The sequence below is a fragment of the Anneissia japonica genome, unplaced genomic scaffold, assembly GCF_011630105.1.
Source record: "Anneissia japonica isolate Jap-2015-1 unplaced genomic scaffold, ASM1163010v1 scaffold4528_len46548_cov106, whole genome shotgun sequence".
Taxonomy (NCBI): Eukaryota; Metazoa; Echinodermata; class Crinoidea; order Comatulida; family Comatulidae; genus Anneissia; species Anneissia japonica.
In genome coordinates this window covers 5,033-21,360 of record NW_022754510.1, presented here as the reverse complement: position 1 = coordinate 21,360, position 16,328 = coordinate 5,033, and the positions used below count along the sequence as shown (strand labels likewise).

At 30.9% G+C, this 16,328-nt stretch overlaps 1 protein-coding gene across 1 annotated transcript in view; it reads left to right on the top strand.

Moving 5' to 3' along the window:
* The first annotated feature begins 373 nt into the window (after nucleotides 1-373).
* Nucleotides 374-16,328, top strand: part of LOC117123205 — a 19,789-nt gene continuing 3,834 nt past the window's right edge. The window contains exons 1-16 of the mRNA XM_033269060.1: nucleotides 374-396; nucleotides 1,651-1,744; nucleotides 4,900-5,007; nucleotides 6,005-6,106; nucleotides 7,230-7,343; nucleotides 7,772-7,877; nucleotides 8,140-8,305; nucleotides 8,997-9,100; nucleotides 9,540-9,667; nucleotides 10,918-10,954; nucleotides 11,598-11,893; nucleotides 12,759-12,848; nucleotides 13,055-13,240; nucleotides 14,657-14,899; nucleotides 15,165-15,347; nucleotides 15,564-15,725. Coding sequence (XP_033124951.1) covers nucleotides 374-396; nucleotides 1,651-1,744; nucleotides 4,900-5,007; nucleotides 6,005-6,106; nucleotides 7,230-7,343; nucleotides 7,772-7,877; nucleotides 8,140-8,305; nucleotides 8,997-9,100; nucleotides 9,540-9,667; nucleotides 10,918-10,954; nucleotides 11,598-11,893; nucleotides 12,759-12,848; nucleotides 13,055-13,240; nucleotides 14,657-14,899; nucleotides 15,165-15,347; nucleotides 15,564-15,725 — 2,142 coding nt within the window. The remainder of the gene's footprint in view (nucleotides 397-1,650; nucleotides 1,745-4,899; nucleotides 5,008-6,004; nucleotides 6,107-7,229; nucleotides 7,344-7,771; nucleotides 7,878-8,139; nucleotides 8,306-8,996; nucleotides 9,101-9,539; nucleotides 9,668-10,917; nucleotides 10,955-11,597; nucleotides 11,894-12,758; nucleotides 12,849-13,054; nucleotides 13,241-14,656; nucleotides 14,900-15,164; nucleotides 15,348-15,563; nucleotides 15,726-16,328) is intronic.

Genomic DNA, 16,328 nt, shown 5'->3' with positions numbered 1-16,328 from the left:
TAGCAACTTTTTGGAATTGACGATATTAAGGCCACAAACATTTGAGTAAGAGAGCTTAGAACGTTGTGAAATTAATTTGGAGGAGATAAACAGGGTAATAGGAAAAATACAGCCTTTCCTATATTGTAAATTCCCGTTTACAATCCTCAAATTATTGTAGAAAATCGATATAAGGATTCCTAATAGGCCTACCGTATATCAAGTTAAACAAGAATAACCCCAAATCACGTGACGGGACTAGCCAATTATATTCTGCGTGTTTATGAATATCAGTTTTACAGGTTATTAGAGTGTCCACCTCACATCGTTTTATTATTTCACCCTTTACTACCATACACCATACATACACGGACCTCTCGAAGAATTCACTGAAATGGAGTATCGGCATTCGAAAAAGTGAGTATGAATGTACATTTTGATAAGATAAACAAAAGAACAAACCATTAGTTTATTAAGTGATTACTAATTATTAGTAAACTGACATAGTATGCGCTCATGCGATTTTAGTCGCCCACTAATTAATGCAGAAATCAATTTTTGTTTTCCAACGATTTGTGGTGAGTTCTTGTTTCGGATACCTATGTCATCCCTGCCCCCCCCCCCCACAGGCGCATGTACTCCTGGATGCTCTTAAAGTAATTATGCTGTTAAGGAACACCATGTTAATTACATCAATGACTAAAAATAATGTAGTAAAAAAGGTAATGTTCCTGCTTCTTGCTTTGGACCCACAGGTTCAAATCCGGCCAACGTCTGGTTCTAATTGGAGTCGGATCGCTCTGTTCCTCGAATAACCCTCGCATGAGAGTTAGACGGGACAAGGGACAATGTACACGTTATAATGTCGGTTAATTGGCGCTACACTGTGGCTGCCGATGTTCCCCAGGGGCCAAGCAAAATTTTAAATTATTTGTAACTGGACAATAAAGGAAATTTTTTATTTATTTATTTTAATTATAATCAATAACAGACGAGTATTGATATTTTCATTTTGTTGGAAATTATGTACTTTAGACAAATTGCATATATTAATAAAAAATAATGTATGGTAATAAAAAAAATTACATTTGAATAAAATAAGTTTTAAAAACCCCGAGCAGTACTGACAGACGCTAAAATTATTTATGATATTAATAAGCATAAAGTTGTATGATAGTGACAAACATTTAAATTTTGTTAACTTTATTTAATGTTTCAATAAAAAAAGAACAATAAAAAAGCCTACTCCGTGGCGATTATTCAATTAACTATGGTAAATTAATCTCTGGATTCCAAACCATGACACAATAATGTCAAATATATTCATGAACATGAAAAGTTGAGATTATGTTAACGTTTATGAATGATAACCTACGATGATGATGATGATGATATTGATGATAATGATGATGATGAGGATGATGATGATGATGATGATGACGATGATGATGGTGATGGTGATGATGATCAAGAGTTAAACATGAGAATTGTGACGATTTTTAATAATAATAATAATAATAATAATAATAAATAATAATAATAATAATAATAATAATAATAATAATAATAATAAAAATAATAATAATAATAATAATAATAATAATAATAATAATATAATTATCCTAAAGTAAACCAAACAATCAATGATGAATTTTGATTATTATTTTACAGAAACAAGTTAGTACAGGCTATCTTGAAAGAGAACTGGGAAGCAGTTAGAAGCTTTTTGCAAACTAAACCACAATTGGTTAATACTTACGATGAGGTATGTACACAGTAATGCCTTAGGAACCTCACTTGTCGAGATAATGTTGATGAATTATCGAAAACTCGAACTCGACAAAATTATTTTATTAAAATTATGTTCAACCCCACCAAACAGTACAATTGTTGACAATTCACTCGCGTAAAACTTTTACGTTTAATTGTTCGCAATGGGTATTGGATATAGGAAAATAATAATAATAATACAATCGACCTGCAATAAACCTTTAGTTTTCAAAGGTTCATAAATTGGCCTATTTAGATATAGCCTAATAATAATTATTGCATACAGTATTGGATCTGTGTAGGACCTGCGTATTTCTTTAGAACTATTATCAATATTAAATTCAAAGTTCATAAACAGTAATTTATATGTCGGATGTTCAACGCATACGTAATTGATTTTATATAAGAGTGACTTACCATATCATAGATAGTATTATAATATTATTACAATAGCAATATGTCCACATAATTAAAATGCCTGTTGTGTTCGACGCGTATCTAGTTGTACACTTTTATATAACCGTGAATTACAGTTTCATAAATAGTAATATTTTCTAATATATAATAATAATAAGTCCAAATAATTCAAATACCGGTTATTGAGCGCGTGTGTAAGTATATATTTATATATGGTGAACTTTAGGTCATAGATAGATATATTGAGCATAGATATATTGCGTAGAAAAATGTTATACTGTAAAACGTAACGAAATAAGAGGAATGAATTACGATAATTTATGTGGTACGGTAGTAGTCAAACTCTCCTCAAACAAACAATCAATAAAGAATTATAAAAGAATGTAGGCCTATAATCTACTGGAGCGACCAGAAGGAAAACCCAAAGTCAATGAGCATTTTCATTAGATTTATTTAAATGAATATGGCAATCCATTCGTATGATGTTCATGACCACGGAGCAGTACCTACACAAAAAATAAAACAAGAAAATCACCAAATTAAGAAACATTTAGAAGGTGACGTCAAGATAAAAGATATTTAAAAAAAAACATAATTTTTTAAGATTGATGATATGGAAACAAATTGACAAAAGCGTAATGTCGGAAAAAGACGGAAAACTCTGAAAAAATTAATAGTAATACTACTGCAATAATTCCCTGATAGGTTAAAAAAAATGATCTGGCGCCCTCTATAGTTTATTACAAGTTTAGAAATACAGTGTACCGATAGCTTTGCACCATGAGTGTTACTCCAACTGCTCTATTAAAGAACACATGACCACCAGATACTGTTAAACGTAAATCAGTCCTTCCTGTTTTAATTACCGTAACTATTCATAATTAATTTAATACGTACTTTAAAATAATGTGATATAAAGTAGAAAATAAAGGGAATTTTGAATTTAATTCTGTAGATAGCGTACACTGGGTTTAAACCAAACAATATTAGGTAGCGTATATATTAAACCGTAATTATCAGAATAGTATGATTTCTCTGACTACAATATGACTGCTCCCGGCATTTGAATATAAGTATTTAAACGTCAATTATAAATCCAAATATTTTATTAATTCTATAATATTCACCATATTTATGACCTAAATTTACTTATATTAATCTAATAATATAAATATTGTATCCACAAACAATAGAGGGATTCAGGGACAAGTTTTGACAGATGAAGGGTCCAGACCAGCTCCACCATGATTTCTGGTTCTTGTTAGACCTACCGGGTGTTTTGGGGCTGTGTACGAGGTTGTAAGGCAACATCGCCTATTTTGAATGAAATTTTTAAATTTTTTTTGTGGAAACTTAAAAAAATCATAGGATCCCAGACCTAGTATACCTCCTGAACGAATTTCCGCTTTGCCCCCTTCTCCGCCCGCCCATCTGAAATGAATTATAGTTTTTTTGGAAAGGTTTACAGATTCTCTGAGATGTAAATATCTGGTAAATATATCAGTCTAGCGCCCTCTATAATTCCGGTGATGTCACGCAATACTAACTACCTACCGTAGGCCTATTAAAATTATGTAAATATCGTATTATTATTGTTTTAAAGAATATTTTAAGTAATGTTAGCTGATTTCAAAAACCTGAAAGTGTTTAACCAAAACATTCAACATACAGTATGTATTATTCAATTCAATAACTAATTAGATTAGGGCCTAAATACCATGAATTGTAATTTTGTACAGTAATTTCAGTAAGCATCACATGAAATTCTAATGTTATTTAACAAAAATGACAAACAAATCGAACTTGAACTTTAATTAAACATTTATTAGAAATGAGTAAAATTATATTTCCCAATTAGGCTGCATAGTGGGTTAGACAACATAATAATTACGTCATTAAATCAACAGATTTATTTTGAAATATTGTCCTGATAAATAAAAAACAAGGCAACAACAAGAATCAGAGAATAATATTACACGAGGAATAATAAAATTAAATCTGAAATACTTTGTCAGTTATATGCTTGAAATAAAATCAGTCTCATGTAAAATAACTTAAAACGTCAAAAAAAAAAAAAAAAAAAAAAAAAAACTCCTAGATCCTATTCACTAACATCCGTAGGCCTACTCAATATAATAGGCCTACGTACAGAGATAATAAAATGGTATAAAATACATTGGTTTAGATTAAACATGGCCTTCTGTATACTTATTTTAATTCTTAGTATACATTGAATATCATGGTACCAATACAAATATACAACTCGTAAAAAAATAATTTCGAAAAAAATGTAAATTGATTTAACTTCCAGGAATAGGAAAACGCGTGCAAAATAATATGAACTTGGTTTGATAAAATATTATGAAATAATTTGTATTTTCTAGAAAAATATGTTATTCTTTATATTCATTTTAATTCTGAATGTAATTGAAATTTCATAGTGTCAATAAAATTAAGAAACTCTTCAAAAAATCTTTCTTAAAGAAAAATATAAATTGAATCATGTAACAAAAGTCGATCTAAATAATAGAAAAATGCATGTGACAAAATATTTAACGGTTTGCTATTGATATTTCATTTTTTGACTTGATTAGTAATTCGATTAATTTTATTGAATGGTTTTTAATGTTTGATGTGATAATGATGTGATTAAAGTGTGTTTGTAATGTATGTGTATTTTGTAGTAGTATGTTGTTATAATCGTGTAGTGTGCATTCATGTTTGTTTTCGTAGGTCGACGAGACGCCGTTAATTGACGCTGTGTGGGCCGACGCACCAGACAACGTGTTGGAGATGATGATTGACGCAGCAACAAGAGAGAACATAAAACACGAGGACAGCGTGAGTGAAATTAAATATCATTACATTTTATACAAACAATACAAAACACATATTATGTATACAAATCATGCAACAAACAAGTGAACATCAACTCAACGTAGATTACAGTGATTTATTTCATTTAAAACTATAAATTATGATTTTATTATTTGATTTATATGCATCTCTAAAAAGCTTAGGCCTATGTTATGAACATGATCACTATTTTCTCAATAAAACTTTCAAAAAATATATTTTATAATGAGAGAAAAGTAATTATGTTTGGATTTGTTTTTATCAGTTTGGTTAACTAGATACATTAATGACAATAAAATTAATATTTTACACAAAAAGTTCAATCACTAAAAATGTGAATTTATATTAATTTAATCTAATAATAGTGTAAAAAAAAGACCTTTCGATTCAAACATTATTTGGCCGATTCTACTTTATAAACATCATCTAAAAAATATTAAATTATGTAATTAGTATTTAATAATGACTCAAAGTAGATTACAGTGATATGTTTTACTTAAAACTAAAAATTAGGATTTTACTACGGTATTTAATTTATCTGATTTTTTACAACACTAAAAAGCCTATGTTAAGGGCATGAACACTATTTACTCAATAAAAACTTTCAAAAAATATGTTTTATAATCAGAGAAAGTAATTATGTTTGGATTTGTTTTTATCAATATAGTTTACTAAATATATTAATGACAATGAAATTGATATTTTACACGAAAAGTTCAATCGCTAAAAATGCGAATTTGAAAGAATACTTGAATATAGTGTAAAACATAGGCCTTTTGATTCAAACATTATTTGCGATATTTTACATTATAACCATCATTTAAAAAATATTAAATTATGTAATTAGTATCTAATAATAACGAGTGAAATAATTAATGTATGGGTGATGTAACTGAGACGTTTGGTTTGTTGATATGTGGTGTCATAGTTTCTTGTTGTAGTTGGTTTTCCTGTGTTATAATTTTCTACTTTTCACTTGTAGCTGCATCAAACTATTCTCCATGACTTGGCGATGCAAGGACGTGTATCAGCATTAAGACGCGTGCTGCAAAAACCAAACATCAATGTTAATGGGAGAGACGACGTAAGTACAGTGTAATAAAACAACACTTTTATTAATTGTAAACAAATTAACATCATTGAATTCACAACATATTTTGTCATCACATTCTATTTATTCATATTGTTGTATATTTTATAACGCGCATGATTTATATAAAGCTAACTGAAAAATAATAATGTTCCTTTCAGTATTATCATCATCGTAAAATATCATCGTGATTTTTGAAATGGATATTCACAAATATTCTCATTATCATTGCTATTAATATGAATAGAATCATCATCATAATTTGTTTAATTAATATTCTATTTTATATTATCATTATCATGTTTATAATGATTACATTGAGAAAAAATTATGTACGATAATTATGAATGATTTCAGCTGTTTTACGTCGACGTATTAATTATTGCTGCGAAGCAGCCAATTCATATTCTTGACAGCAATTTGACCTCTGAAAGGTCATTGTTTGTCAAAAAACAATCGCCCAAGACAACTGAAAAGCGGAGTTTCCTACTTTCGTTCTGCCGGGTAAAATCAATTACTTTAGGCGACTTTTTGTAGATTAACCTACTCGTACCAACGTCGGCATGTCGCGACGCTGGAGTACTATTCAGCGTTTTTACTATATTTCTAGGTTTCCTATTTCTACGTTTAATCGGCTCATGTCTCAGCCACAATATTTTGAGGACAATATTATTTACGAACCCAGTTAAACTTATTTACTAGCCTATTTCAACGTGCTAATTATTACATTTAGGCGACGCTTGTTGTAGACTGGCATAGTGTTTTCGGCAATAAATACCATTTTATACACATGCGTAGATCGATTCGCCAGCAGTGAGTCATCGCCAGCAGCAGCGAGTCGCCAGCAGAGAGATTTCACTGCAGCAAAACACTATTGTACACGGTACCAACGCTGTTCTAATATAGGCAATGGGTCGTGCTCATATTATTTGTTATATTTTTATTATTCATTATTTTCACTTGACTCGCATAAATAATTTTGTTCGAAGAACATTTTATGCAGTTGTACTTCGCAGCACTTCACTTGCAATTTGCAATTTCTAGTTTGTAAATTCATATTCTTGTGTTGTGTCTGTACTTGACAACAAACTTGACATTGATTATCCTTTCATTGCAGAAGGGACGCACACCACTACATATCTGTCTAGAAAATAAGTACAGCCCTTATGGAGAACACCGCGAAATGGCAATGTGCCTCATGGAACATGGCGCTTTATTAATAAAAGACAAGGTACGGTAATGTACATATACAAATAAGAATGCATCATCAAAAGGATACCAGTCAATGGCTTTAATAAAACAACTGTATATCAGGAGGCACATTTCTTGTGTCTAAAACAAACATGAGAAATATCAAATCTTAAAAAGTTCAAAATAAGTAATATTCTACAAATATTTTTTTTTTCAATTATTTCGGTACCAATAAATTTAGTGATAACAAATTATTGTAAAATTATCTTGATGCTAATAGTGTTGTTGCATACTTTGAAAATATTATTTTGCTATATTTTATGAATAGTAATATTAAAATAAAATGTATTTATTAATTTTGATTTGGATTCTTTACACTAATATTTAATAATTCTTTTCATCATATTCAATTTGGAAACTGTCATCGAATGTAATACAACTTTTGTGTACTCGTGTCTGTTATTGCAGAAAGGAAAGACGCCTTTTGATTTGTATGATAGGAATAAATGTGGTAAATACGGCGGTCGATCCATCAGACGAGAGAAGAAGGAAGAACTGAAAAAGTTACTTTTAGGTAAATTGACGAACCCATTGTATATTTGAGAATTTAATTATCTGCGGTATATAGTCTGTGCATGAACGCCTAATAAATATACTCAAGTTTTAAAGTTTGATTTTGAAAAAGGTTACAGGGCCTACACATTGGCATTTTTCCAATATTGTTTTATCTATATTGTTATGACAATGCTATTTAAAAGATTTATTTAATTTTGTTTTTTAAAGTTATAAATAATGTAATATACCAGTACTTGAAACAGACATATTTTTATTTTAAGCCATGATACTTCCTGCACAAATTAAAGTCAGAGGAAAAGATGCAGTTACTGCCTTTGTCAATGAAATTGAAAAAGGTGAAATGACGTTGGTAAATAACAGAGTGATGTTTCTAGGAAAGGAAGGGGCTGGTAAAACCAGCCTTGTAAATTCCATTCTTGGAAAACAGTAAGTGAAATGTCCTTATTTTATTTCTATTTAAATAGAAAGATAGGTTGGTTTTATATATATCTTAAGGTTAAAGAAAGGAAGCTGACTGATTGAAGCTATTTTAAATTACTCTATTTCAACAATTCTAACTAAACTATGTGAACTTTTAATAATATTTATTTGTAAATCGTCTCTTCATGAATGAAGTGCTCCTTGACTGCTTTCAAAGATAATGCCACTTTATCGTTTCAAGCATGTTATTTTGCGCGTGTGTGTGCGTATTGTACGCTCGTTTGTTAAAAATAATTTATTAGGTAAAGAATGTGTTGCTAGATCAACGATCAACAAAGGTCAAATTCAATTAGGTCATAATAAGCCTCAAAGCAAAGATATCTTTGCTCATACGTAGACTAAGAGTAGAAACTGTAATATAATTTTTCAACATATCGAAACATTTATTAACTAATTAATAATGAAAAATTATTTCGTGTATGTAATTATTATGGAACGTAATTCATTATTATTATTATTATTTATTATTAGTATCATCATCATCATCATCATCATCATCATCATCATCATTATTATTATTATTATTATTATTATTATTGTTATTATTATTATTTAACATTAATTTTTTATTATTACTACTTTAATATTAGCATTATCATTATAACCATTATTTTTCCTTTTTTTAAAACCGCAATAGATTCAATGAGAATGAACCATCAACTTGTGGTATTCTAACAACAACAGCATTTCAAACTGTTGGTGAAGACTACAACAAGTGGGAGGAACATAAGGATGTAGACGGTATGGATAATAGAATTATCGTAAATATTTAAATAAACGCCCTGGGGAATTTATTAAAGGGAGGCGTTTATAATATTTTGGTGGAAAATATGTACGTATGTATATTTTATTATATGTATAACTATAAATAGGTATGCACTAATAAACGTTCTGTAATTTCACAGTAAATAGGCCAAATGTATTGCATGATCCCAACAAGAAGAAAACATGTAATTCTACTTGGAGTAGAACATTTATGAGAGTGAGAATGATGTTGCTTAAATTCGTTTTGTCTACAGAAATTCTAGTGAAGCGTTTATTCCAATTGAGACTCACGGGGGTGGGGGGATATTTGAGTAGGCGTTTATTCTAATAAATACTGTTACTTATCAAATATACGTGATCACAAATGAATTTATTAAAAGTCACTATAGATAATAATTATTTGATTATTGTACAGTGTATGAATTAACCAAGCAAATACGAGAGTATAATATAGCAGAAGGTATTGCAAGGAAGTTGGAACCACTAGAAGACCAGGAAACCACATACATGTCCGTATCATCCAGTCCTTCAGAATCTCATTTGGTAGAATGATAAATGCTTTATTTTAAACATAATTTTTACATTTCACTATAGTTTAAATTTGTACCTATTTTGCTTTATATTATGATATATGTGTTTAAATTTTTAAAACTTTTGTCAGAGTCAGAGAGTGCCATTTTCGCAGTGGGGAGGGAAGGTTTTTTTTTTTTGTTTTTTTTTTTATAACGATCCGATGTCCCATGGGGGGGGGGGGTGAGAGTTGGCCCTTTTATTTTTCTACTCTTGGACCAAACCCATCGCCAGTAATAAAGATAGTTAACTAACGCTATACAGTGCCATTATTATTCAATGTATGTAGATTCTTTTTTTGTCATATTCAAACGTACATAAAAAGTTTTTATTTTCGAGTTTAGCAACGAGTGTGTACACATGTTAATTGGCGTCTGTCAATCAATCAATCAATCGAAGAGATTTGTATAGCGCCAGTTAGTAATGTTTCTTGGTGTTGAGTGTTGAGTGACGATGGTATAATTACACAGTGCATAAAATGGTTAATTTCATTATCAAATAAGTTGAAATGTATTTTTCTTCAATAATAATACTAATAATTATACTCTAAATTGTAAAGCGCGCGTCTATGTTTCCTTGAAACGTATTCATCTTTAGCCTAAAGAAAACAATTGATCGAAATCTTCCTTCTTGCGTAAATACTACCACAGGGTGTAGGTAGGCACTCTTTTTGGAATGCTTTTGTTCTCATTATGTTAAGTATAAAACCTGTCCAGACTCTTAAATTTAATTTGAAGGAAAACAAAAAAACATGTGACATGCCCTAATATGGTCATGATGGCGTCACATCATGACCATATACAGTGTAACCACATTTAAATTTCATATAAAACAAACACAATAAAATTTTACTAATTTAGACAAATTATTAAAATAAAGTTCTCTAAAGGTTAACTACAGTTTTTTTTAGTACAAATTGTAATTAAAATGGTCAACAGGCTTAGATACTCGCTATGCTCGCATACTGGATTAATTACCCCTCCCCCACTTTCTAAAACGTTCTTCTGACATTAATCCCCTTATTTTTGATTCGTCACCTGGCCGTTTTACGGTATTTTGTAGTGTTGATATTTGGTACTTGATGTTTCCACATTTTCAACTATGCTATTAATGTTTTATTGTAAATAGAATATTTTATCTACATAGGAGTAACTAAAAATAATGATTAAAACAATAATAATTTACCAACTACTATACAATTTTTACAAACTATTTTATTGCAGGAACCACAACCTACAAGTCTAACTTCAGAGAAAAAGGGTATTTATTATTTAAGAACACTGTTCATCACTTCCCTTATATCATTACAGGGGAATTGGGCAGCCTTGTTTGCTTTTACATTGCACGTTGTCTATTTTTCAAATGCCAGCTAAATAAACTTAAACATTCCCCTGACGAGAGCGTAATAAGGTGGTCAGGCATCGCTCAAAAGGGATACAGTGAAAAGCTACCGGGAGTTAAAGTTTAGCTATTTCAAAGGCATGTAAAAGCTATATTGTATTTCCTCCCCAATGAATTGTAATTTTTCTTTTCCTCCCTCCCCCTCCCTCTCTAATTTTGCCATGATCTTACGCGCATTTACTTGATAATTAAGCCCTCCCCCACTCAGATTTTCACATGTCCATTTCATCTTTCTGTCGATAATCCTAGATTTTAGAATTCCTCATACCTTTCAGTACATTTTAAGCAATAACATAATATTGCTCATGGTTATCTTATCATCTTTTCTTGACATTCCTCATAAATTTCATTCAATATCATCATCATAATCATTCATTTATTATTACATTATCCTCATTAATTTAGTATTGTATTCCATTGTCATCACAATCATCCATCTTCAGATCATCTCTTCGGATCTCAAAATATATATGAGTTCGAATTTTATTTCCTTTTTTTTCAGAAACTTCTGATGTGTCTCAGAGTGCTGCAAATGTTCAGTTCGATAGACTCCCAGAAGAAATTTTAAAAAAAGTTGTAGCTAATCTTGACCGCCAGAATCCTGAACCAAGCAGGAGCGCAGAAGAACCAAAACCCGGCATTTTTAAACGATTCTTCATGAAAATAACGAGAAACAAGCCTACTAACAAAGATGCACGCTTTGAACGTGTTGTTGAACGTGTTGTTGAAAATGTACCTAGTGATGTAGCATGTTTATGGGATTATGCAGGCCAAATCTCATATTATATAACTCATAGGGTAAGCAGCATAGCACTTTACTGATTATAGTGTACAAGGCTACATTTTAATATTATTGTAATTGTCACTGGATATTACATTATCTGTATCAGAAATAGATTTGTTTTTCTTTAAAATGTGATGTTATAATAAACGCAATTAATTAATAATAAAGAAAAATTGGTCGTCTGAAAAGTTTAATCTCAACCATATGACTATAGCCAATCACATACTGTTCAATATTTTGAGAATTCTGGAGGTGCTTAAATTATATTTTTTATTAAAGTTTAAAGCCAATTCTCATTAGGCCTACAGCCACTAACGTAGTGTTCACTCGAGAGTTCGTGGATGTTTAAATATATTAATGTTTGTTGCACCACTACAATGAAGTAACAAAAATATTTTTTAAAATATGATAAATAGGCTACAGCAGCATTACTTATTCACATCAACATGTATTAAAATAATAAGTACATAAATCTACAATGAAGAGTAAATTGGAAAATATTATTTAGATACGGTAAATTATTAAACAAAAGAAAATACGCTAATGCCATAGAAACTTACAAACAGAGAAAAATATTTAATCATGGAACGAACAAAGCCAAGGATAACCCATATGACTACTTTCATTTGTGTCCTTAAAATTATTGATAATACAATAGCGATCGTGCTGATAATAGTTGATATAACGGCGCATATCTACTCAACAACACTAATATAGTTTACGCACTTAAACCAAGAACTTTCAAAATGAAGTAAGCGTTGATTATTTAATTTTCTTTTAATGATCAGTTGACATTTAGGTGATGTTTAATTTTACTTTATGTTTAATATTTTTCCATTAATCGATCAGGTGTTTACGTACTTATTTTTTCCTTTCCAGTTTTTCTTGACAGATGGATCGTCATATGTCGTTGCTTTTAGTTTGTTTGAGCCTTTAAATGAATTGGCAAAATCAAGAGGTCCACTAAAAGTAAATAAATCATTTCAGTTTTTCTACTATGCAATAAAAGAGAATTAGTTTTCATTAACTTATTGCATATCATATCTGTTTTTGTATATTAACTATGTTCTTATATTTTGTATAGATAGTTTGAGTAACTTAGTAATTTAATAGTCTTAACTATGACAGTCATTTTCTTCTCTCACTTTTCTTTATTCCTTTCTTCCTTTTATCAGGATCAGTTTGAAATGACTAATCTCCAAATGATTATTTTCTGGATACGGTCAATATATGAGCACGCTGTACTACAATATAATGTAAGTACGAAATTGATAAATGACACGATAGCCTCACCCACAATCAGTTTGGTTGGCACTCACAAAGACAAGTTAGAGGGAAGTGAGGAGGATAAACAGAATCAGGTAAGATATTACATCTCAGCTTTAGACATATTATAGTATACTCGAATTTTGTGTAATAATAATAATAATAGTTGGATTTGTAGAGCGCATCATGCGAAAAAGCCTGTAAAAATTTTTTTAAAATGTTAATACATAACGTGATAAATTTAATCTCTACATAAACAAAGTATTAACAAATATTCCACTTGTTCCCAAAAGTATCTATATCAGTGGCCTTGCTAATACTAATACTGTATTGTAGTTATTTAACACTAGATTTTTAAATAAGTATTTTATTGAAAATTTCTTTTACAAGAATTTGTCTTTTTGAGTATGCCCATGACGACAATGACGGTGGTGTTGGTTATAATGATGAAAAAATTCAAAATTAGCAGAAAAACTGCAAAAAACACCCAAAAAACGAAACCTTGCACGCATTTGACTAAGTGTTCAGGATGATCTTCACCACTGGAATATATTTATTATTATTTTTTTTAAATTTATATTTCCAACATAACATAATACATCAAACGACAATTAAATAACATGACGAGAAGAAAAGAAAAGAAAAAAAAAACCTACGTCACTTCACCCAGCAGGACACTAAGTAATGGAGCATCATTAAATAGAGGCAGGGGGAGAAAATACTTTCACCAGTCCACCGGAACATCGAAACAGCATGTAGCATCCAGTCCCAATCCTCTAACAGACAGGAATAGACTTCACATGCCGACCCGTCCGTTGAGTATCTTCACCGGACGAGTCAACAAAACGTCTTCAACGGAAAATAGTTATGATTTATGGATGTAGGCGGAGCCACCTGGGCTTCAAGTTTTCCTCCCAGTCTGAAGCTATTTTTATGGCCCTCCACCCAAAAGTAAATCTTTATTTACCCCCATGTCCATCATTGAAATCAACTTTTATTTTATTTAAAGTTTACCAATGTTATCATCACCCATCCTTAAAATTTATTTTATTTTCCTATAGCGACTAAATCATTGTCCTATTAAATAGGTGGCAATCCCTTCATATGACAAACATAAACACATGGTGCTTTACATAAACTCATAATGAGACTTATGGAGTTTTTTTTTAATCGTGAGTGAAATATCCTGGGATCCTACAGGATTTAAACAATGACCTTGAGATTGGAAGGTAAGCATCCAATCTATTCAACTCCAAACCCTTTCAGGACAATGTCTACACCATACACACAGTTTTCTACAGCTACTTCCATGCCTTCCAGTATTCTGCACTACAAAGTCAACAGACCAGTAAACAGGCTATAAGTAATCCGTTGTTAGGAAGTTCACCACTCTAAGTCATTGAATCCCAATTTTGGATGCTCTAATGTGCTTTGTTTTTGTAAATGTCAATGTATGAAAACACAGGTAAAATGAAATTATATGAAATTGTACTATTTGATTTTATTCAAAGATTGAAGCAATATTCAAAATAATATTTGAAGAAATCAACGGGATGCCATTCGAAGTTCATGTTGACAGAACGATGTATGCTGTGGATAATACATCAGCAAATGACAAAGGGATTGAAGAATTAAAAAAAAATCTCGGAGGTTACACAAAGCAAATGGCAAAAAAAGTTCCCACAAAATGGGTTGATTTCCAGTCGAAAATCCAAGAAGTGGGGAAAACAACACTGCGCATGTCCTTAGACGAGGTACCATTTTGTCGTATTTTTCCTAAATTTCCTCAGCCTCATAAACATTCTATAAAATTGTGGAAAAATATTTTAGAATTAATTATAATAAATGTGATTATTATTATTATTATTATTATTATTATTATTAATTATTAATTATTTTTATTATTTCTATAACAAGGTTAGATGTAATAACATTTCACTGTCATGAATATTTTTATGTTGGTTATATTTATAGACAACTATTAGAGTGTTTCTAATATTTTATTCAATATTTTTTTAGGTCAATGAGATTGCTGTCAATTGTGGAATTCCGAACGAAAACACCATCCACATCCTCAACTATTTAAATGATTGCGGAATCATTATGTATTCGCCAACTAACATCAAGTTGAAGAACACTGTGATTACTAACGTGCACATGTTGATTGAAATCTTCACAAAAGTTATCACAACAGAAGATCAGGTACTACAGTATTAACAATCAAGTAAACTGGCGTGCGGGATAGACCATACACATTTTAACATGCAGTATAAAAAATTATCATTTTCAAATAACACTCCTGACCAGTTCTAGAATACATAATGTGTCTTAAAAAATGGAAAAAACCAAATGGCATTCACAATTTCCTAAAACACTTTCATTATTAACATTGTGTTTGGTGATTTGATTTATATTTAGAGACCTGCAGTGATGGCGTCATGGCATCTGCTTGATAAAGGCATTCTGAGTGAGGCATTGCTACGTCGTCTGTGGAAACATGAGTTAGAGGAAGACAACAGCAACTTTGAAGTTTTTATAGAACTGATGAAGGTTTTTGGACTGCTCTTTGAGAAACAAAAAGTAAGTCAATGTCTCTCTGCTTATCATGTACTGAATATGAAATAAGAAATTCCATACGAAATTTTTAGTAGCCCCTGCTACCTTATTCGGTGTACGAGTATCGTATATTATTTCGTATATAAAAACAGTGGTGGCGCCAGGACCTGCCCGACGGAGGGGCTAAAGGCCCCGACGGGGGGGGCTAGTGGAGCGAATCGAGTCTCACTGGGCTGGGGGCCGCCTAGGGCCCCCGGTGGGGTCCAGGGGCGAAGCTCCCTGGAAGCCACAGATATTTGATGAATTATGGCGAATTTTTATTACTTACCGTACTTGATAGGCATCGAGTTACTATAATATGACTTCATGTAGGCTATGCTTTCTAATGTTGAAATCAGCTTCCAAAACCAAATCATTTTGAATAAAGCAAGAGTATGCAATGTAACCATCTAATTTATTTTCAAATCCTCATTCTTGAAAGTGAAATATATATATATTTTGGAAATTTTGCATGAAATCTGTCAACCACGTTGTCATGGTCGAGGTTGCTTCACCTATCACGATGTATTCCAACCATCATGAGGCTATCTAAATGAGCATTTGTCATAACAGAACGCAAATTATTTT